Consider the following 24,162-nt stretch of genomic DNA (forward strand, 5'->3'; position numbering starts at 1 on the left):
AGCGTTTCTTTATTCTCCATCAACCACATTCACCTACACAACTAGAAACACCAAGTAAACGAAGTAAGTGAACTGCTGCATTGTATATTTAGCTGTACTTGGTCTTAATTTTGTTTTAGTTCTAAACATTTTCAGGAGAAATGTACTTCAAAATAACACAAAAACCATAGAAGAGCTAGCCTGGAGTCTGGCTCTGCAGATTTCCACTGTGTGTTCACAGGGTGGGACTCACCCACTCGGATTAGGATGAAGCACATTTATTATGGGATATCACCATGGACACACACTTTTACAGCAGACATGGTCGTGACAATTTCTAATCTCGTTTTGTTTAGGCTTCTCCATATAATGACAATATATTAAAATAATAACATGATTCTGAAAATGTCCATGCTGAAAACTGGCATGACCCCAACAAGCTTCAGTGTACCTGAGAGACAAGTACAATAAAAAAGTAATCAGTAACTAATTACCAATTACTTCCCCAAAAAAGTAATCCCGTTACTTTACTGATTACTTATTTTCAAAAGTAATTAATTACTTAGTTACACGATTTACAACCTGAAGAGGTGATAAAGCGATAGATCTTTCAGCCCAATTCTACTTTTTCTGCATAATCCATCATACAAAATGTAATCAAATGGAAAAGTCTCTTTTTAAAACTTGTTTTATTATTTTTAATCTTTTAACTTTATGCATCAAGCAAAAATTAAATTATATGCAACATTCTCTGACTGGAAGAAATTTGTTTAACATTTAAACCTATTTTCTGCACATTCCAGCACATAAAATAAAATATTTTGTGTGTTTACACTCAGTCTTTCAAATAGATGCAAGTAAAACACAGCAGAAAATAAATAAAGCCAAAGACTCAGCGGTCCTGTTGCTCTATTTTCACCTGTAAAGCAGGAGTGGGGTAGGTGGAGGTTTACCCTGGTGCAGGTGTGCTGCAGCTGTCAGTGGAAGGATCTGTGAGTTTCTCTGTGAGTTTCCCATTACGTCGTAGCTACTCGGTGCTTGCTCGGACGTTTAGGGGTTTTTTCGCTGTAAAAAGAAGTTTTCTTCCCACGCACAGCGGACACTAATGTTTTTGTCACTTTTTATGGAATCAAACTCAAAGTAAGGTCAGTACTTCCACGCTTTAAACGCTGCACGCTCATACTCTCTCCCCACTCGATATATGATCCATTGTTGATCTGCACACAGCTGTTGTCACGAACGTCGCGCTCGCTTACGTCACTGTCACGAGACACTCTCGCAAAAAAATCACGGTAACGCAGTAACGCAGCGTTCCTACGGGAAAGTAACGGTAATCTAATTACCGTTTTTGCAATAGTAATCCCTTACTTTCCTCGTTACCTGAAAAAAGTAATCAGATTACAGCTGTGTTTCCCTCCCGTTTCCTATTCCTTCTTTACTGTATTCAAGCCCTGTGTTTTCCTCTGCCCTTTGTCACGTCGTACCTCCTCATGTGCTTTAAGTCGCTCCGTGTTTCTGGTTTCAGTTTTTCTACGCTTCTAGTTTCTCAGTGTTTTGTTCTTAGTTTTATACTCTAGGTTTTTGCTTTGTTTTCTGTAAGTTATATCATGAAGGATTTTTCCAGCAAATAAAGCTGCCGATTCAAAGTTTATTTTTCCGTGCACGAATGTCTGCATTTGGGTCCACGTCCTGCCTGCCACAGCACACACAGTTTCATTGCGTTTGCTGATAAATATAATGGTGGCTGTGTGCCAAAGCCAGTGATACGGGCACCTGCATTAATGACGTTAAACTCATGGATAGTTCTTTAATGACATGAGCGACTAACAGAGAGTGATATCCAGCGTGACTCTGTGGGGACGTCTGAGCTGACTCGTGTCACACAGGATTAATGTCGCACACGCATTAAATGGTCAGAGCAGCGTACACGGGATGAGCTGGTTTATTAGCATCATTGTTCCAGGCCTTTCTACATGCTCGTCATCTCACACACTGCACCCAAATGTTTAAAGGCACTATCAGAATGGACACCGAATCAGAACGAAAGGGTTAACAAATGCTGATGACAGTAAAATTATGATTTTACTGTCAGGTATTTACAAACCAGATGTTTAAGCTTCCAGTGTCAGGAAATGATGAATATTGTCTCTCATATGCAAATGTTCCAGTTGGAGAAAGCACAACTGAAACATTGGCACCTGAGCTGTGAATGCTAATGCAGTCATGCTGCTGTTGTGCAGCTCAGTCCATCCAGTTATAACAAATATCACACTTGTCCATCCGGTTGTTGTTCAGTATTTATCAGCTGATATTGTTTGGTATTATTAAACCCACGTGGGCCAGCTCAGAACAGAATATGCTGCATAGCACAGGAAAGTAATGCAAACATTCACCGACACATTCAACACAGTGTGAAGTCATTCTGAAGTAGGTCACTCCAATCCGTTATTACCAGCAGAGGGAGCCACAGTGCGCTCCACTGGTCAAACCTAATATTGTGTCTGTTGCTATGGGAACATGTGCTTGGTCTGTAATATTGTTTAATTTGGACCTGAGGACTATAAGAAGATCATTAATGTTATTACCTCCATGTGTGTCTGTGTGTGTCTGTGCGTGTCTATGTAAACCATTGTTTTGAATTAATTCTGATAAAGGATTTTAGATTGGGGTCATGGTAACTACCCATTAAATGTTAGCTTACATCCATTACGGTCTTCAATATCAGCTTCATGATTTATTGGTTGAAAACGGACAAAAAGCCTTTTAAATTCAAAGTTCTGACTCTTAAAATTGTGCTGTGCATTGTCAACATATGGAAAATATCATATCAAGATCATGTGATCTCTCCTCAACAGATCAAGAGCTGCGTCTTGGAAATGCGTAATTTTGGTTAATTTATTACTGTCGTAGGCTTTTGGGAACAAACAAAACAAAAACATGCATGAAGCTACAAAGTTCTTCAGGCTAACATGCTGTCCAAACCTAATCCTAACGATCAGAGCTGGGCTTATTTGAGTGCTTTGAAGCAGTAAAATTGAAGCATCTTACAGTCCAGTCATCATCATGCTGGTGTTGCTCTGCTGTTCGTTGTCACAACCAGCAGCTCTGCAGTGTAACAATGAAATGAGTAAATGTTAAACAGTACAGTTTTGAGTTGCTATTCTGAGAGGTTAAAGCTAGCTGCCTGGGCTTTGAATACTGGGAGCTAGGAGCAGACATGCTAAAGCACTGCTAGCACATGTGCAGTAAGAACATGTGTGTCACTTGGATTTAATCCTGTTCAAAGTGATTTATTTTGGTTTGTCTTTTTTCTCCATGCATTCCAGCTTCAGATGACAGATTTGTGGGTTAATCTTTTCAAGTCATCTTACATTTTACATTAATCTGTAGCATATATATCCTGGGGCAACATACTGAACTCCCAGTTGCTCTCTGATGCATTCATTCATTCATTCATTCATTCATTGTTAGTACTTGTTAGCATGGAAAACAGTGCTTGTGTGATTGTGTGTGATTTGGTGAAGTAGAAGCAGAAAAGCGCTATATAAAAACAGTCCACTTACAGCGACAGACAGCAGTATGGGATACGTGGGGAACACGTTATAAAGACTGACCAAATTAAACAGGGCTCTTTAGTTACAGTGTCACGTGTTTATTAGCTGGAGATGATTTCACATCTTCCCTTTCACAAAAGGTCACTAAACGCTCGAGGAGAATCGGTCATTTTAGGCAGCACCACGTAAAAAAGAAGGCTTTCAGTTAGCAGACACTACAGCACGGTTGTTGTTTTTTCCGGATCTTTCTGATGCCTGGTCCCACCGCGCTCTCTCTGTGTCCGTCTCCAAGTCCCTGCACGTGTGCAGCAGCTCCATTGCTTGCGCTTGGCTTTGGAATGTGCCCGTGGCTCTTCTTCTCCTTCATGTTGCTGTCATCATAGTCTTCATCGTCCTCAACAATGACCAGTTCAGCCTTGAGGGAACCTTCAAACTCCCGAACCTGCCGGCTCTCGTCCAACGCTGACTGAAAACCCATGAATATGGCTGTGATTGGCTCAGCAGTGTCCAAGACGCTAAGGACTGTGCAAGGAGGGTCATCTCCAGTAAGGGGTGCTCTGTGTCTGTTCCCAGTTTGTCTGTTTGACTGGTACAATGATGGGCGGTAATGTTCTTCCTCACTGATATAATCAATAGCAGGAATATAACAGGGAGTGTAGCTGAAGCGTGTGTGTGTTAGTATTTCCTGGTCACGTGTTCTAAGAGGTACGCAGCACCTGGATGGTTCAGTGATCCTGCTGCTGCTTCTGGTCATGCCACTGGGCTGGCGGCTTGCAGACCGGCCTTCCTGAAGACGGTGACAATTTGTCACTGGATATGAACTACAGTGACAATCTCGCTGGTTGCCATAGTGATCCAGGCGCGTCACACAACTTTCCGTCAGATTGCTTTGCTGGCTCCTGTCTTCACTTTTGATAAGACAGCTGTCCTGGTTACAGTAGTGATGCTCACTGTGTGGGTTTCTTTGGCTGTTTTCGTTGGAGCTAAAGTCTTTGTCTGCTTTGTGTCTTTGCAGGACATCATAGTGTCCTGGCTGCTTCCCGAGGTCATGCTCCTCCACCCTGTTGCAGTTTTGGTGCTTTGCTTGACCATGCATTGTAGCATTTCTCAGTAAATGTTCCACCTCATTGGCCGATAGCTCAGAAACACCATTCTTGCCACGTGATGCCTAGAAGTACAAAAAACCAGGACTCAGAAACTGAAAGAAATTCAAACACAACAGAAGCTAACATGATGCATTCTGTTTATGTCACTTCATGAGCTACTTGAAAAGGAACATGTACAGCTAAAATGCTTGTTCTTTGTCAGCAGAATTGCTAACAGAAATCTATATTAGCTTGAGATGTTCATGCCAGTGTTTCCCACACACAGGCTTCATTCGTGTGGGTGACTGTTTTGCAGCTAAGTGAGGCCACAGTTCAGGACTGTGGATTTGGAGTTGCTACTATGTGATACAGAACTCAGTTAAGAGACAGTGGATTATTGCTCCTTTATTTATTGTCATAGTTTTTGAGATTTATTAAAATAAAGATTTAAACAAAGGAAAAACCAACTAAGAACCATGCAGATGGTTCCAACAGTAACAGACGACAGTCGGCTGCATCCTTCATTACTGTAGTTTTCTCTCTCTTGAAATAGAGAAACGATATAGTGCATGCCTCCATTTATATTCATCATATACAACAAATCTTTGTTTGCCTTTGGCACCCCAGGTAGATAGCTTTACATTAATCCAGTGTAACCTTAGCCCCACCCAGTCCACTGCTCTGTGCCAGTCGCAGCTACTGGGACTTTGGTGAAAATGCTGGTGTCATTATTACCAGTTGTGGAGTATTAGGGTCACTAATCAAAAGTTACAGGGAGCTAATATTCTCATACAAATCTGTTTCAAAGCTAAAATGGAATAAAACAAAGCATGCACCTCCACTGCTTAAAGTGAAGTCAGGGTTTGGCTCAGAATAATAAAAATACCTGCTGAGAGTTGAGTGCACAAACACACTTCTGGACATCATCATGAACCCTGAGCCCGGTGTTTTGGTGAAAGTCTTTCAGAAGAACATCAGGCGTAGAAAGTACTGAGCTCTCCCCAGTATTTTTAGCCACATTGATCTGCATGTTAAACAGAGCTGGGACACAGAGGGCAGTTAATGCAGTTAAAGTTTATCCTGATTATCATGACATCAGTCCAGGTGCACAGCACAATCCATGTCCTGTACATTAGTTAATGCAAGTCTCCACAGGTCATTTTCAATGGGTGATACAAATGTATAAAAGTAAAGCGGAGGAAAAAGTTCGTTTTGAGCTCTGAGATATGGTATATCTGATATAACATATATAGGACAGTATGTGTAGAACCCAGAAACATAGATGTGTGGTCAAAGATGAAAGAATGCGGACTAATGAGGTGAAAAAGTTACATTTATGTGACTTTCTGATGTCCTTTTTAAAGATCTGTGGAAAATGATGAATCACGTTTTTTGTGCAGAAACTAGGATTGAGTCATATAGACATCTTTTACTCAACGTTCTGATACCTGTGCAAAGTTCACGGGTAGATCCTCAAAAACTAGAGCGCACTGGAACGCCAAATTAAAGCAGACATGAAACACTACACACATACAAAGGCTGATTTACAACGTAAAAATCCAGCTGTTACTCATAATCTGTGTGTTTGTAAAGAATTTAAAAATGAGGACAGATTTTCCTGTTTGAGTGAATGTAGCCAAACAATGGAGCCAATTATTGTTAAAGAGACAGACAGTATAAGTGGACAGTATGTCCTTGGTTTTACTGCTGCAGCCAGGGGCAGCACAAAAGTGTTTTCCACTGAGTTATTGGTTCTGTCACCAGTTAGCTAACATAAACCAATGTGGGTTTATTAGCCACAACCAACCAGGCGACGTCACATTCTGTGCTGACAGAAGATGGCACTAAACATCTTTTGAAAGCACTTATTTCTTAAATCCATCTTTACTGTTAGTCAGGGCTCCATGATGCAAACAATGTGTAGTGTTTCATGTCCACTTTAATTTTGAGCTCCAGTGTACGTCTTTGAGGATCTAGCTGTGAACTGTTCACAGTGGTTCACAGGGGCGACTGTGGCTCAGAGGGTTGGGAAGCGCATCTGTAACTGGAAGGTCGCCGGTTCGATCCCCGGGCTCTCTGTCCTGGTCGTTGTGTCCTTGGGCAAGACACTTTACCCTACCACCTACTGGTGTTGGCCAGAGGGGCCGATGGCGCGATATGGCAGCCTCGCTTCTGTCAGTCTGCCCCAGGGCAGCTGTGGCTACAACTGTAGCTGCCTCCACCAGTGTGTGGATGTGAGAGTGAATGAATAGTGGCATTGTAAAGCGCTTTAGGTGCCTTGAAAAGCGCTATATAAATCCAATCCATTATTAATTATCAGAACACAGCACTATAAATTCAGTTCTAAATTTGCAAACTCTTGTGTATTTCAGTGCTATTGTGTATAACAGTTTTAAATGTATGAATGATCTCACGCTGCCGTGGTGTGTTTGGCTCACACTGTTCACTGGCTGGTGAGGAGAAGGATTCAGGGATTGCTGTGGTTATGTGTAATGGTTCTGCAAGAACAAAAACAGAACTGTTAGCTTGGGTTCATCTTTCGTCGCAACACCAGAGATGTTACAAATGATGTCACATGACTTACCAGGAACAAAGCTGTTGTGGGCTTCCTAGAAGACACGCACAACTCAGTAAGTATAACAGGTACTAGAGGGAGCACAACACTACACCTGTGTATCTGTGAGAATGTGTGTTTGTATATACCTTGATAATGTCCTCCGGACTTTTCTCCACTGCCTTTAGTCTACTGAGGATAAAACTCTCATTAACGCTGATCATAGACTCTTCTCTCTCCAGAGAATCCACCTCCATTTCAATCCTAAGGAGACAGAGGGGTCAGAGCAGGGTAGTAACAGGGCAGGACATCACATGAGAAACAGTAACCGCTGGGCCTGAAAATGTGGCCAATGTGAAAGTGCCAAAAACTGCAGTGCCTCTGAAGGCTATTTGAGGCTGGCAACCTCATAGACTCTCTTGTTAAAATACCCAACTTTACAGCATTAAAGAGCATGTTTAATTTTTGATTTGTTTTGTTTTGTTTCAAGTAGAGCTGGGCGATAGAACGATAACGATATGTATTGCGAAATAACTTTTCCTCGATAGAAAAATTAAACTATTGCGATAGACCTCACCGCTCTGGTCCTCTTAGAAAGAAGAACAGCCAATCCAAATTAAGTAGCGCAGAGCCGAACCAATCACAGCCGCAGCGTCACGTGACTTGTTACGTACAGCACAAGTGCCAAGCTGCACATGTGTATTTGTTTGGGAAGCAGCCAGCCGCCGTGCCGCCCGGGAGGAAATGAGTGTGCCGACTAGAGAAAAATCAACCGAGAGCGTGACCGAAGGTTACCGAAGAGAAAACAGATGACGGTTCCAATGCCGGAGAGACTGTTGAACGGAAGAGCCACAGAAGTCCCATAGTGTGAAGGTATTTCAGCTATTTCAAGTCTGACAAAAAACAGTAGCGTGCACTGTAAATTGTGCCGAAAGCAAGTCTTGAAATACAATAAAGCGGTGCATGCTCAGTCTCTGACTGGAAGCGCTAATTCGTCATTCGGCTTTTGTCAGACTAAAGTAACTGTTAAAACTGTTTGAAAAGCTAAGCTATACAACAAGGAGAGATTGAGAATTTCCTTTTAGTTCTCAGTTTATTTGATATTGACAAAAGTTAATCAATTTTATTTGTTCTTCTGTAAAACAAACTAAGATTTATTTTTAGAATTAATATTTTCTTTCTAAGTGGAATTGACAGTTTAGTCTGTTTTGTTTGTTCTATTTTGAAACTTAAACGCTTTAGCGGCTGCTTTTGTGTAGTTTGCAATATTTGCCTTTATTTATCTGAAAAAGTCTCATGTTCCTTAAGTACATCTACCCTGTTGAACTTATTATGGGAAATAAATATTTAAATCAAAACAAGCTGATGATTATTTCACATTTTACTTGTGAGCAACGGCACATTTAAATCTTACAAATATAGTTATTTGGCTTATATCGTGATAGATATCGTTATCGCCTGAAATGAAAAAAACATATCATGATATGAAAAAATCTTATATCGCCCAGCTCTAGTTTCAAGGGAACTGGGCACTTTGACTGGCAGGTGTGTGGGTGTGTATATATATATATATATATATATATATATATATATATATATATATATATATATATATATATATATATATTAGGGGTGCAACGATACTCGTATCGATATTGAACCGTTCGATACAGTGCTTTCGGTTCGGTACGCATATGTATCGAACAATACAAAATTTTTAATTTATTTTATCAACTTTCCTTCTGACGATGCTGTCTGTGTTGAGCGCTCAGTGGATCTGCGTTCGACTACTCCGCCTAGGCTGCACTGTCGAGCGCAGATCCCCTGAGCGCAGCACAAGCTAGCGAGACAGAAGCTAAGCTCGTTGCAACATGGCAAACTGAATCTCCCCCCACCCTCATTCAGATTTGGCGTTTGGAATTATTTTGGTTTTCATGTGACGTATGACCCTGAAGGTAAGCGTGTCATGGACTAAAGTAAAACAGTATGTCGGATGTGCCACGCAATGCTCAATTACATGGGTGGGAGCTAGTGTGTTAGCGCAGTTAGCTCGTCTTGACACCGTCCAGCCCCACGCACGGGGCGATCCGCGGTAGCTCGTTAACGGAGATTTGCCGTGTTGTGGCGTTAACGTCATTTCAGATTAACGCTGACAGCACTAGTGGGAACACAACGAATAAGACTGCACATTTACTCCGACATCATCCTAGTGCAAAGACAAGTGGAAGCAGACAAAAACAACAAGCACGCATGCTACAAACTTTACCCGAGTCATTTAGACAGCCGTTAGCACATGATTCTCCTTATGGGGACCTGATATGTTTAATATGCTGCTGAGAATATAGCCCAGAAGAAGCGTATAGTATAGCTTTTATTTTGGAAAGAGCCATTTCTCTGTAATAAACTCTCTTTTCCAAAGATGATTCCTCAATCAGATACAGGGCTCGCAATATCGCTAGCCCGACGTCCTGGGGCTAGCGATTTTTCCAGTCGGGCTACCAAAATCTATCTCTGCCCTGCCCGTCGGCCTATCGTAGGAAGGAAAAATATATGTCAATGCTTTTGCATTCTTTCGGAAATGTAGCTGGGTAATTATGTCATTGGCATCGGTGAGCCACTGTCAATATGTGACATATTGTAATCGCGTTTGAATTTGCGCTTTTTTTTTGCTTTCATTTTGCAATCGCGCGAACTGTGTATAGAGAGCGACAGCACTGATTGGTGAGTGATGATAATTTGCGCACCAATTCCTCTGACATCGTCTTATCAATCATTAGCGTACTACGCAAACATGACAAGTGAAATCTCCCGCAGCAAGCTTAAACATGTGAGAGGTTGATCGCGCAGAGAATCGCTGAGCTTATGTGAGTGCATGTGTAAAAGCAGCAGCATATATATTTTAGTTCTGCTGAGCCAAATAAGACCGGTCAGGGTGAAGAAGTGACAGCCAAAGAAAAGCTTACCACAAAACGGAAAAGTTATGACAAATCAGACTATAAGGCAAAAAGAAAGTGCAGCTTTATGGTTTCATGGACAAAAGAATTTCTGTGGCTGCAATATGACGAGCTAAATAACCAGGGCTGCACATAAGTGGTCCGCAGGTGCGCATTCGCTGTCAAAATAAAAAACACGCACAAGGGTTAGGGTTAAATTTAAAAACTGTACTTTTGAGTTAAAATATATATTTATAATTTTAATAAATGACAAATTAAAAAGGCATGAACATTTTTTTTGTATCGAAAAAATATCGAACCGTGAATTTTGTGTATCGTTGCACCCCTAATATATATCTATATATATATAATAATAATAATAATAATAAATTTTATTTATGAGCGCCTTTCAAGTCACCCAAGGACACTTTACAATATATATATATATATATACAATATATATATCTATATATATATATAGATATATATTTACCAGCTGTTCTTCACAGAAGCAGCCAAGGTGTACTCCTAGTGGGAGGGGAACAATATGAGAACAGCACCGCCAAGGCTGGAAACGGATCAATACTGGTACAGCATATGGGGAGAGGACACAACCCATAATAGCAATGCTCAGTGGCAAGTGGATCCAAGAGCAGACCACAGCAACCTCCCTGAACAGGGTCCAGTAACAATCACAGTAGCAGACATCCAAGAAAAGGTCTCCAGTATGAAGAGTTGGACAGCACCAGGCCCCGACATGGTTCACGCCTACTGGCTGAAGGAGCTGACTGCACTCCACGAGCGTCCAGCAGCACAAATGAACCAGCTGCTAGTTGAGGGGAGACACCTGGAATGGCTAACTGAAGGCCAGACAGTCCTGATCCTCAAGGACCCCCAGAAGGGACCGGTCCCCTCCAACTACTGGCCAATAACCTGCCTCAGCACCACATGGAAGCTCCTGTCAGGCATCATAGCGGCTAAGATGAACATGCAAATGGGTCAATACATGAGCAGGGCACAGAAAGGGATGGGCAAGAATACAAGAGGCGCAAAACACCAGCTACTGGTAGACCGAGCAGTCAGCCGAGACTGCAGGACCAGGCTGACTAACCTGTGCACTGCCTGGATTAATTAGAAATGTCCTGTCTCAGAGTGACGCTGAAAAACTAGTTCATGCATTTATTACTTCCAGGCTGGACGACTGTAATTCATTATTATCAGGAAGTCCTAAAAACTCCCTGAAAAGCCTTCAGCTAATCCAAAATGCTGCAGCAAGAGTCCTGACAGGGACTAGAAAGAGAGCAGATTTCTCCTGTTTTGGCTTCCTGTTAAATCCAGAATTCAAAATCCTGCTCCTCACATACAAGGTCTTAAATAATCAGGCCCCATCTTATCTTAATGACCTTGTAGTACCATATCACCCTATTAGAGCACTTCGCTCTCGCTCTGCAGGCCTACTTGTTGTTCCTAGAGTATTTAAAAGTAGAATGGGAGGCAGAGCCTTCAGTTTTCAGGCCCCTCTTCTGTGGAACCAGGTTCCAGTTTGGATTCAGGAGACAGACACTATCTCTACTTTCAAGATTAGGCTTCAAACTTTCCTTTTTGCTAAAGCATATAGTTAGGGCTGGACCAGGTGACCCTGAATCCTCCCTTAGTTATGCTGCAATAGACGTAGGCTGCCGGGGATTCCCATGATGCACTGGGTGTTTCTTCTTCAATCACTATGTATTAACAGACCTCTCTGTCATGGTGCTGGGTCGTTGACCCAGCGTTTTGTGTTTTATGATTATTTTCCTCTGTTCTAGTTATTCTGATTTTGGTATTCTGTGTCCTCCCCCCTTGTGTCCGGTTCGTGTTCTAGATTTCCTGTTTTATTCTGAAGGTCTCCGTCTGTTGTCATTGTGTTCAGCTTGTGTCCTCCAGTCATCATGTGTATTAGGCTCAGCTGTTCTTCCCTCCTGTGTGTGATTACCCAATTACCTTGTGTGTGTATATTTAGTGGGTGTCGGTCTGTGTTCGTTGTGGCTTGTCTGCGTTTGTCTGCATGTCTCTGTGTTCCATGGTGCTTCGTTCCTGTCTCTGCGTCTCTCTGCCCCGCACCCCTTTTGTATGCTCTCAGGTTTGTTATTTAGTTCTCCCAGTTTTGGTTTCTTCAGTTATTTGTCATGCCTCGCTGCTTGCTTGCCACTATCCCACCTTGTAAATAAACGTCACACTCTTCACCAGTCAGCTGCCTGCATTTTGGGTCATTTTCATTCCGCAACACGACTGCTGCCCCAGCCGTGACACTCTCTGCACTGAATCATACCTGTTATTAATCTCTGTCTCTCTTCCACAGCATGTGTTTATCCTGTCTTCCTTCTCTCACCCCAACCAATCACAGCGGATGGCCCCGCCCCTCCCTGAGCCTGGTTCTGTCTGAGGTTTCTTCCTGTTAAAAGGGAGTTTTTCCTTCCCACTGTCACCAAAGTGCTTGCTCATAGGGGGTCATGTGATTGCTAGGTTTTTCTCTGTATGTATTACTGTAGGGTCGACCTTACAATATAAAGCTCCTTAAGGCGACTGTTGTTGTGATTTGGTGCTGTGTAAATAAATAAAATTGAATTGAATTGAATTACAAGAAGGCCTATGACTCAATGCCCCCACACCTGGATCCTGGAATGCATGGAATTGTACAAGATCAATGGGACCCTAAGAACCTTCATCAGGAACTCAATGGGGATGTGGCGTACAACACTAGAGGCCAACTCCAAGCCCATAGCACAAGTCAGCATCAAGTGCGGGATCTACCAAGGAGATGCTCTGTCCCCACTGCTGTTCTGCATAGGACTGACTGCAGAATGGAGCAGCAGAAGGAAGGAGGCTGGGGATTGGTGAGTGTCAGCACCACAGTCCAGGATGAGACAACAAACATCCATGAGTACATCGTGAAGATGTCCCCAACCAACCGCATGCTCAGTGAATACCTCAGGCAGCAGAAACCCAAGAGGAGGAACTATCATGGAAGGACAGGCCCTCAGGAAGAAGGAACATGAGAAGCTCAGAGAAGAGCTGGAGAAGATGTGGAGGGTGAAGGTGACGGTGGTCCCAGAGCACTCGGTGCAGTGACCCCCAAACTAGGCGAGTGGCTCCAGCAGATCCCAGAAACAACATCGGAGATCTCTGTCCAGAAGAGCGCAGTCCTAGGAACAGCTAAGATGCTGTGCAGGACCCTCAAGCTCCCAGGCCTCTGGTAGAGGACCCAATTTTGATGGATAGACGCCCGCAGGGGCGAGTGGGGAATTTTTTGTTTTACATGACTCCAGCAGTGACAGCAGTGAATCAAAAGTGCAACAAATTGTCAGCGAGTCAGTGTTCTTGCCTTGATTAAGTTAACAACTTTGTCTCGCATGTGCTTCAAAAATGCAAAGTTACAGAATCAGAATCAGAAAGACTTTATTTATCCCCAGGGGGCAATTAAGATACAACAGAGCAGCATGACGTTGAAGGTAAGGACAGGGCATAAACATGGTAAATGGCCTGTATTTGTATACTTAGTCCCTATTGACCCCAAGGCACTTTACACTACATTCAGTAATCCACCCATTCACACACACATTGACACACTGGTGATGGCAGCTACATTGTAGCCACAGCTGCCCTGGGGCGCACTGACAGAGGCGATAATATACAATAATAGTGAAATAATAAATACACAGAATATACAGTATATACACAGTTTTAAAATTAAAGTGACTGAATAGGTGAATAAATAACTGTAAGTGACTAAAAGTGAGTAAAGTGTTGGCAGTATAAAAGAGTGTAGAGTAGTTTCTGTTTCTGGTGTGGGAAACGGTCTCATCGGCTGGAGTTTAAAAGCAGAGCTGCTTTGGGGACAAAGGTGGCGCTCCTCCTCCTCTCAGTCCTGCAGGAAATGCAGCGGAGGCGTCGCCCAGAGGGGAGCCATTGAAATGCGGGGTGAAGAATGTGAGAGGGGTCGTTGATTATTTTGGCTGCCTGTCTGAGGACCTGTTGGCTGAAAACCTGCCAGAGTTCTGACAGGCCAATGACTGTAGAGCACACTGATGCAGTGTGCTGCAGTCTGTTCCTGTATGAAGGCTGAGGCAGTGGAACCAGCAGCTGATGGAGAAGGTCATGATGCTTTCCAGGAAAACATAGTAAAAAGTCATCATGATGGCTGTGCTGACTCCAAAGGAGTTGAGTTTCCTAAGGAGGTATAGCCGTTGGTGGCACCTCCTGAGAATCTCCTCTGTGTTGGCAGAGAATCTCAGGAGGTTGTCAAAGATGGTTCGCAGGTATTTGTACTCTTCAGCTACCTCCACTGGCTTCCCGTGGATGGTGGTGGTGACTGAAGCAGCCAGATCCCTCTGCCTGCTGGAGAAGGTCACCACCTTTGCTCTCGTTCAGTTCAAGTTGGAGCTGTCACACCACTCTACAAACTCCTGCAGAGCGGGCCGTGGTGCTGTGAGGGCCTGGCAGCAGTGACAGGAGAACTGTGTCGTCAGCATATTTCACCAGGTGACAGTCGGGCTGTGTGGATCTGCAGTCATCGGTGTAGAGGATGAAGAGCAGGGGGGAGAGCACACAGCCCTGGGGAGAGCCAGTGGAGGTGGAGCTGAGACCGGAAAGAGAGTTGTTGACCCGTCCTGTTGGTCAAAAAGTCCAATATCCACAGGCAGTGTTGGTCAAGTTACTTGAAAAAAGTAATCAGTAACTAATTACTGATTACTTCCCCCAAAAAGTAATCCCGTTACTTTACTGATTACTTATTTTCAAAAGTCTTTAGTTACTTAGTTACTTAGTTACTTTTTAAAACATGATTTATCCCCTGAATAGGTGATAAAGCGATAGATCATTCAGCCCAATTCTACTTTTTCTGCATAATCCATCATACAAAATGTAATCAAATGGAAAAGTCTCTTTTTAAAACTTGTTTTATTAGTTTTAATCTTTTAACTTCATGCATCAAGCAAAAATTTTATTATCTGCAACATTCTGTGACTGGAAGAAATTAGTTTAACATTTAAACCTATTTTCTGCACATTCCACCACATAAAATAAAATAGTTTTTTGTGTTTACACTCAGTCTTTCAAATAGATGCAAGTAAAACACAGCAGAAAATAAATAAAGCCAAAGACTCAGCGGTCCTTTTGCTCTATTTTCACCTGTAAAGCAGGAGTGGGGCAGGCAGAGCTTTGCCCTGGTGCAGGTGTGCTGCAGCTGTCAGTGGAAGGATCTGTGAGTTTCTCTGTGAGTTTCCCATTACGTCGTAGCTACTCTGTGCTTGCTCGGACATTTAGGGGTTTTTTCGCTGTAAAAATAAGTTTTCTTCCCACGCACAACGGACACTAATGTTTTTGTCACTTTTTATGGAATCAAACTCAAAGTAAGGTCAGTACTTCCACGCTTTAAACGCTGCACGCTCATACTCTCTCCCGCACTCGATATATGATCCATTGTTGATCTGCACACAGCTGTTGTCACTAACGTTGCACTCGCTTACGTCACTGTCACGAGACACTCTCGCAAAAAAATCACGGTTTTAGTAAGCAGTAACGCAGGGTTCCTACGGGAAAGTAACAGGTAATCTAATTACCTTTTTTGCAATAGTAATCCCTTACTTTACTCGTTGCTCGAAAAAAGTAATCGGATTACAGTAACACGTTACTGCCCATCTCTGTCCACAGGATTAGCTGATCATCCAGGTGAAATCGGGAGGAAAGTTTAGTGGGCAGGATGTGAGGCTGCAGAGTGATGCACGCTGATGAGAAACCAGCAAACAGAAGTCTGGTGGAGGAGTCAGGGAGCTCCAGATGTTTGTGGATGGAGTCCAAGATGAAGGTTGTTGCATCATCGACGCCTCTGCGTGCACGGTAAGCAAACTGGGGAGGGTCTATCAGTGGGTCAGTTGCTCTTGATGTGCTGTTTTATGATCTTCTCCATGGCCTTCATCACCAGGGAGGTGAGGGCCACAGGACGAAGATCATTCAGAGACTTTGGGTTGTTTCTTTTGGGGACGGTGTGACTGTCAATTGAGTGTTGAAATAGAGTCCAGAACACACTTCCTAGTTGCCCTGTCTCAGAACTCGACTGCTGATGTTGTCAGGGCCGGGTGAGCTCCTCTCCCTGGTCCTCCTGAGGGCTCTCACCATGTCCTCAGTCCTGAAGGTGAGTGCAGAGCTGCCAGGTTTGAGTGAGGATCTGGACTCCTCAAGCTGGGATGGGTGTGGCTCAGGTGGTAGAGCAGATCAGCTACTGATTGGAAGGTTGGTGGTTCGATCCTTGGCTTCCCCAAACTGCATGCCAAATATCCTTGGGCAAGATACTAACCCCAAGTTGCCCTCCGATGCGTTCATCGGAGTGTGAATATAGAGTCGTTTGCACTTGTGTTTAGAAGTGCTTGTATGAGTGGGTGTGAATGAGGCATGTTGTATAGAGCCCTTTGAGTACTCTGGGAGAGTAGAAAAGCGCTATATAAGAATCAGTCCATTTACCATGTTTAGTCTCCTAACAACAATTCAAATTGTAATCCTTGTGTTTAAGGATTTACCTCGTTAAAAACTATATTCTGCATCAATCTTTTTTGTGTGCTGACATCTTTCAGAGCTAGCAAACCCACATCTCTCACAAACGTACAAAACACACAGTACACCATTCTCTGGAGATGATCAATGAGTGTTTGATGTCTAAGATGGAACAAGCTGCATTATACTTATTTACATTTGAATTCTAATTTCCCATTCACCTTTAGATGTCAGAGACACCAAAAGGCTGTGGCCTGCAAGGCCAAACAATGCCCATGCGTAATCTATGGTGATGATATGTGCTTCTCTGTGAGCTCTGTTTGAGCTGATTTTGTACCTGTGGATGCTGAGCTGCAGGGCTCTGGTGTGTTCCCGGTCAGACAGAAAGCTCTGCTGCTGTGTGCAGTCGACTCCATTATGGGAGTCTCGCAGCAGCCACTGCTCTCTCAGAGCCTTTTTCTGTACAGAAGAACAGAATTATCATTAGTGTGGATTGGGACTGGAAGTAAAAATGCAGGTCTGCAAACAGGTAGGACGACTATCCTGCCTTTCTCTCCTCACCCCAACCAGTCGTGGCCATCTGCTGCGACATTCCTGTTAAAATGGAGTTTTTCCTTCCCACTGTTGCCAAAGTGCTGCTCATAGGGGGTCATATGATTGGTTTGGGTTGGGTTTTTCTCTGTTGTATTATTGTAGGGTCTACCTTACAATATAAAGCACCTTGAGGCGACTGTTGTTGTGATTTGGCGCTGTATCAGTAAAACTGAATTGAAATGAATTGATTACTTCTGCAGTTCATGCTGATAATACACATCCAATGAAATGATTTGCTCTACACTTTATCTGCTGTTATAGCCGATCATTTATTCAAACCAACCTTCAGATGTTGCAGTTTGAATTTCTCTTGATCGAGTTTCACTTTCTTCTTTTTAATGTCCTCTTGAATTCGATGCTTCTGCTGTTTCATCAAAAGCAAAAGCTTAAATGAGTGAATATATGAAACATTTACAATTGACAATGGATTGTCAGAATAAGTCAAATATCTATTGAAAATGTAACCCAGTGAGTTTACACGACTCTAATGCACTACAACATTGTTATTGCTAATTGTGATTCATCGTTACTCTGTTAATCACTGAGCTGAGCTAAAGTAAATCAATAATAAAAGATAAATAATCTAAATATAAAAATAAAACCCCAGAGAGTATATTTGACACCCCTACTGGTTAGGAAGGAACAAGCCCTGCCTTCCCCTGCTCTGTATGTGCTCAGACACAGAGAGAGACGGAGGTGCACCGTCGCTGATTTTCACCGCCAAGCTTGTTGCTGGAAAATAACTATAAACTTGATAAATTGAGCAAATATCCATACTGGAGATCTGCATGGACCTTGGAGAAACGGACCTGATTTGTTTTGAACATTTTGGACTTTGGAACCATCGCGGTGAGTCAGAAGCTAACCTTCAAGCTAACAAGCTAACAAGAAGTTAACCGGGAATATAATGGCCCAATTTCAATGTTGTAGATCTGCACGGGTGCGGATGAAGTGGACAAGATCCTTTCTGAGAGTTGAACATTAGAAGCATGCTGGTGAGTTAAACTGGGACTGGGCGAATCAGGCTAATTAACAAGCTAATTAGCTTAATGCTCGTAGCTGGAGCTGGAGGACCACGTTTTCACTGTGGGAGAACACACGGGTTTGGAGTTCAGCTACTCTGAGCACTCAGCTTGTGTGCTGATGATGTTCTAGTATTACATGTTGAATATTAAATGCACTAAAATAAGATGATGGGATGAAGTTAATTTTGATCTTAAAGGTTATGAATCTATTTTATTTGATGCTCGAGCGGCACTGTAAAGATGTCTCTGCATATTCTTACTGTGCTGATACGTTACCACATACTGTAGAACTACAGCCTGTGGGCTTTTGTATATTTTTGGTCATTTTGTTTTGTACATTGAGTGTAATTAACATATTGCTTCATTGCTATGCAGAGCAAAGCAAGGCTCCTGTAATTCAGTAAAAGGGGCAGTACTGGGAAAGATAATCTACCATAGTTCATGGTTTATTTCTGGTTTCTGATAGAAATGTGCACCTTGATGGAAAAATAAGCTGATTGTGATTTAAAGATTGCATTCATGATTAAGATGCACTGTATAGACTGTAATTAGAAATTAGAATTAATGTTTTGTGCTTGATTTGTTATAGCACTTAAATTATTTACATATGGCCATATATATCATTAGAGTGTGAGTTGAATTAGTAATAGCCCTGTTGTTTACAGGCTAGGCTTTTTTTGTGGGATCGTGAGATCTGGATTTCTTCCTGACGAGGAAGATGGCGAGCCGTTCCCTTTGAACCGAATCACTGAACACTGACTATTAAGCCGGCAAGACTGACATATCTGAGCTCAGATAGGATTCTGGTTACTATTATTATTGCTGTTGTTGTATCTTATTTAATGCTTCATTCCTGTTTATGAAGTGCTGTTTAATTGTTGCTATATAATTCAGTACAATTCAAAGCAACTTTACCTGTGGCTCCACTCATTCTTCTGCACGCCACTCACCATGACCCTCCTGCGAGTCGAGCTATTGGCCCATTCTCTCCATCCTACTTTAACTTCCCCTACCCTGTCCTGTACTTGGCTACAAAAGCAAACTAATCCTCAGAGTAGTTTAAACTGTTTCATTTACGTTTTAAATGTTCCAAAGTTAAGTGAAAGTTAAAGGACAGAAAAAGGTCATAAACAAATGACAAAAGAACTAATTTACATTTTTTAGAGTCAAAAGCCACAAAGATTTAATTTGTTACTTATTTAAATAATAATAATTATTTGTAAGTTACATGTTTTATTTTAGAGTACAGTAAAAAAGAAAAAAGGTACAGACTGTACACGTCTCAGTAACATCTGCATCATGCTCTAAAACTTCTAAATGAAAGTGTGAATAATTGTCAAATAGATAAGCAGATATCTTTAGAAGTGTAGCACAAGTGTCTGTGACTGCTCAGAGTAGACGGGAGCATTACAGTGATGGCCTGGAGCCTCTCCTGGAGCAGGTCACTCTCCTCCATACTGCTTCAGGATCAACACAGAGACTGGAGACGAGAAGAAAGAGAACCTGTCAGATGCCTTTATTTCACAGTATCACTTATAAACATGACCACCAGCAACATTAACCACATTTACAAACTCAAACTGATGGTTCAATATAAGGGAATAAGCATCTGCAGTGTGAGTCATGCACAGCTGCCTGAGTAGAAGAATAAAAATATGAAGACTGAAATGAGCAGCATGAAACAGCTGTTTCCAGCACCCTGACACAACGGTACACTGTGACATCACTATTTTATTTCAGTATTCGTTCCTCTGACAGCACACTGCCACCTGCCAGCTTGTTCACTCTTTACGACACAGTCATCTGCTTACCCTAAACGAGCCATTTGTAACTTTTGTCTCACTCTAATTAAAGAAAGGCGGAGAGAGGCTTTATCTACAAGTCCATCAAGTAACCTGTCACTGAAGCGCTAAGCTAATCTGCTCATGAGCCTGATAATCTGCGTAAACCATCTGCTTGCCAACCACAGGCAGGGCTGCTGTGTGGTTTAGACTCTATTAACTGAAAAGTCTGAACTTTTTATTTATAGGAAATGTTATAAATCACACAGAACACATCGTTCTCCTTGAGTAATGCACTGGATCCACACCAGACTACTTCTGTTGTGGGTTCTTTTCTCGCTTCATAAAATTCAGATTCGTTTTTTTGTGTGTTATCTAGATAAGAAATAGATATAAGTGCTGAAATGTTTATGCCTTTAAACAAGAATCACACTGTTCATGGGTGCAGAGCTCTGTGTTACTGATTTATCAATGCACATGTAAATACATCATGAACTGGGTAATTCCACATACAGTGTTGCCAAAACTATTCGTCTGCCTTCACAAGCATATGAACTTGAGTGACGTCCCATTCTGAATCCACAGGGTTTAATATAACATCGTCCAACTCTTTGCAGGTATAACAGCTTAAACTCTTCTAGGGAGGCTTCCACAAAGGTTTTAATTGGGATGTCTGACCATTATTCAGAAGCACATCTGTGAGGTCAGACACTGATGCTGGCTCACAGTCTCAGCTCGAATTCATCTCCGTGTGTTCTGTTGGGTTCATGTCAGGAACCTGTTCAGACCAAACTTGCTCGTCCATGTCATTCCCAAATTGTTCCCACAAAGTTGGAAATGTGACATTGCCCAAAATGTCTCGGTATGCTGAAGCATCAGGAGTTCCTCTCACCGGATTTAAGGTTACAAGACCTGAAAATCAGCCCCGCACCACAAGCCCCCTTCCACTTGGCACAATGCAGCCAGACAAGTACCACTACAAGAACTGTGATTTCAGGTCGTGGTGGATGACGGGCTGTTCCCTGAAATCCTTTTATTGTACTTTAATCTATCGACCTCCTGGAGCTGCCCTACTCGGCACAGATGTTCCTGTACACTATGCCGGCCACTTGGTTATGGCGTTCCATGTATGCCCTGCCTGCTAGCATCTTGCACCCTGCTGTTATGTGCTGGATTGCTTCAATCTCAACCTGAGATTGATTCAAGACTTATGTTATTATTGGGCACCAGCATATCAAAATGCTCCCTAACTGCTGATGTTTTTTGAGATTCTCTATGCAAGCTTCATGTGCTTAAAATCTCCGTGCAAGCTCGTGATGATCCTCAGAATCACCTCAGATCCAGTTCATGCCAAAAACTCATTCCCATGTGTTTGTGACAGCTTGAATCCCATAACGAGACAGTGATGTCATTTCAAGGAAACGGGGCCTTGTTTATCTTTTATCACGTGATAAAGATAAGACCGATAAGCAGCCTTGACATGGGCTTCATCTGGACACGCCCCTCAATAAACACAGGCCTCAGGGCTTTAACATTACTGCTCACCGCTTCACCTGCCTGCCCACCCTCCGGTGCCTTGACCCCGCCCCCCAACTTCCCACCATGCAGACTCTCACCCTTCCTGGATGTCACCTTCATATACCAAGTAAGCAATCAGTCACATCTCAGCTGTGGATAGTTTTGGGATTTGTTTTGTGTGAAATAAATCTTTGTGAAAAGCATGGTCTGTACTCTGTGTGTGTGTGTGTGTGTGTTACAGTTGCTACACAGCCAACTGTAGCCGATTAGAGCCTGCGAGACTCAACTTTGCTAATTTGAATGAATAAATTGGACCTTTTCTGTGTGTGTCTGTGTGTGTTGATTGTGACTGCAATTACAAAGCTTGCTAGCATGTCTTAACACTTCACCCTGTGGTCTAAAATATGTTCACTTTAGAGCTAACATGACTGATGTCAGGAAAGAAAACAAAAACCCACCAATGGTGCGGCTTCAAAAAGTCCAGAAACAATGGGTGACCTTAAAATAATCACCCTGCTTACTGAGAGTCAAGTCAAAAAGGAAATGAAGCTACATAAAGTGTGTGAAGGATTTTCAGTGAGTGCAAACTGAAGGCTACAATATGCTGTAAGCCCTGCAGGGACGATCAGTCAGGATGAGCAGAAGCTTAGAGAATTAAGGAGCTATCTCTACCTCTCCCGTTTGGTCCTGTTTCTGTTGTAGAATAAAGGTCAGCTCAATTTAGCACATTAACTATTTATAAAACATTTTTATATCTGCTTCTCTACATGACTCCAAAACAAACGTTGCTACCAGCAGAGGATAACAGCCTTTGTCAAGATGCTATCAAACAGTTTCTAAGCTGCAGACTGACAGCTTGCATTATTTGGGAGGATAAAAGACGTAGGCCTACTTCATATGGGAACATTTGAGTCTTTCTGACAGGACAGGACGTTTTCTTAAAGAACAACAACAAACCTCACAGAATACTTCAACTTCACGTTATTAATTATTGAAAGACAAGCATATATTTGTTCACCTACCCAGAGGATGGTCTTTTCTCGTGGCTGCCGCGCAGGACTCCTCAGACAGCCCACAGGTACAGGTGGGCGGGTCTTTGTGATGCTGATTGACAGCATCAGTTTGCAAGGACCACACAAAGGCCAATGTGTCCGACAGTCAAAGGTCTAAGAATCTGGAATTCAAGATAATCTCAAGAGTTGTACAAACATGCACCGTTTTAAAAGTGTTACATACTTAAAAGGATAAATCAATATGAAGAACATGAAAGTAATTAGGGCTAAATGTGGAAGGAAATTTTTCATTGCCATGTAGTAGTGCTGTATATTGTGATTATACTGATGTGTTAGGTTTGCATTGTGCCATAAAGATACATGTTAGAGGGTTTTTTGGGTTGTTGGCGCCCTCTTGTAAGAATAATTAGATTGCAGATAGGGGCCAGGTGCTAACAAGAATTTATTCTTCTTCCTGCTCTTTTTCACCCATGGGTGCGGTGTCATATTAATGGGAAGGAGGATCTGTGCGTAGGAATATGAAACATTGTTGAACCATGTGTGAAATAAATAAATAAATGAAATATAATTGCCATTCACTCGCTGGGCCCACGTCCTCATTTTAGGTTTGACAGCGTTTTAGTAGGTAAAGGTGAAGCTTGGACATGAATTGAGCTGCGGTTTGGGGAAGGCTTTGAGGACTGGCGACGGCTCCCGGGCCTGGCAGATCCCCACGTACTAAATAGAAGTGAAGCAGTTAAAGAATTGAAAAGGGGAGGGAGGAACAAGAAGGAACAGCTTGCAGAACTGGGGGAACATATATAGATGAGAACCGGGAGGAGTGTGTTTGGAGGCGTGGTCCTGCTCCTGAAATTCCGATACTTAAGCTCGAATAATTTTTCAGTTTTCAAACACACATGACAGCAGTGCAGGTTACAGGTTTGACATTTTGCAATCGTGTACAAATATTTTTGTATATACTGTAAACAACTACAGCAGACCTGATGATAGTTTACTGCTTTTCAGCATACTTTTACTTTACACACGGTTGCTGTTACAAAGACACAGCTGCAGCTATCCCACTGCCAGCTCAACATATCAACGATATGATAGGACCCCGTTCAGTGTTTTAACCCGGCGAGGTGTGATTGCAGATGCCCTGCAGGTGCGTTTGCCTACCCTGCAGCGGCACCGCGGGCCACACCCTGCCACATACACCCTCCCTGTTGTCTAAGTGCAACAAACATGGAAGGATGCTAAAGTTTTTTTTTTTTTAATGGCCCATCCCAGTTATTTGTAAAACTACTGCTGTTATCTAAGCTGCTGTTCTGTCTGGTGATCATCTCTGGGTTTCAGCATTGATATCTGCATCTGACATTTGTAAACTTTTTGAGGCAGGTCTCAGACTCACATACAAGGTATCATTTTCCCTCATGCAGAATCTAAGAACATTTCACTATAATAGCTTTTGCTGCTTACAGCCACTGGGTAAAAACAGGACTTTACAAAAGCCACTCCAGGACGGACATTTTTCTAAACTCGAACTGATCAGAAGGTCTCAGGATCAGGCAAAAATCCTGAACCAACTCAGAAGGACGTCTGATCACCACCCTCTGGTAATA

At 42.5% G+C, this 24,162-nt stretch overlaps 1 protein-coding gene across 3 annotated transcripts; it reads right to left on the bottom strand.

The window, feature by feature from the left end:
• Nucleotides 1-1,321: 1,321 nt before the first annotated feature.
• On the bottom strand, nucleotides 1,322-22,634 carry LOC120715547 (palmdelphin-like). Of its 3 annotated transcripts, XM_040002568.1 has the most exons (9): nucleotides 22,571-22,631; nucleotides 19,661-19,729; nucleotides 17,508-17,588; nucleotides 16,968-17,089; nucleotides 7,322-7,436; nucleotides 7,203-7,227; nucleotides 7,057-7,116; nucleotides 5,505-5,659; nucleotides 1,322-4,701 (listed from the first exon to the last, which is right to left on the bottom strand). In XM_040002568.1, the coding sequence occupies exons 2-9, from the start codon at nucleotides 19,703-19,705 to the stop codon at nucleotides 3,739-3,741; spliced, it is 1,566 nt and encodes a 521-aa protein (XP_039858502.1). In that variant the 5' UTR covers nucleotides 19,706-19,729; nucleotides 22,571-22,631; the 3' UTR covers nucleotides 1,322-3,738. The 3 variants fall into 3 exon arrangements, with proteins under 3 accessions (XP_039858502.1, XP_039858503.1, XP_039858501.1); XM_040002569.1 differs by having other exon boundaries at nucleotides 17,508-19,729; nucleotides 22,571-22,634; XM_040002567.1 differs by lacking the exon at nucleotides 22,571-22,631 and having other exon boundaries at nucleotides 19,661-21,093.
• Nucleotides 22,635-24,162: the final 1,528 nt, after the last annotated feature.

The sequence above is a fragment of the Simochromis diagramma genome, unplaced genomic scaffold (genome assembly GCF_900408965.1).
Source record: "Simochromis diagramma unplaced genomic scaffold, fSimDia1.1 OVJJ01000445.1, whole genome shotgun sequence".
In the NCBI taxonomy this organism is placed as follows: domain Eukaryota; kingdom Metazoa; phylum Chordata; class Actinopteri; order Cichliformes; family Cichlidae; genus Simochromis; species Simochromis diagramma.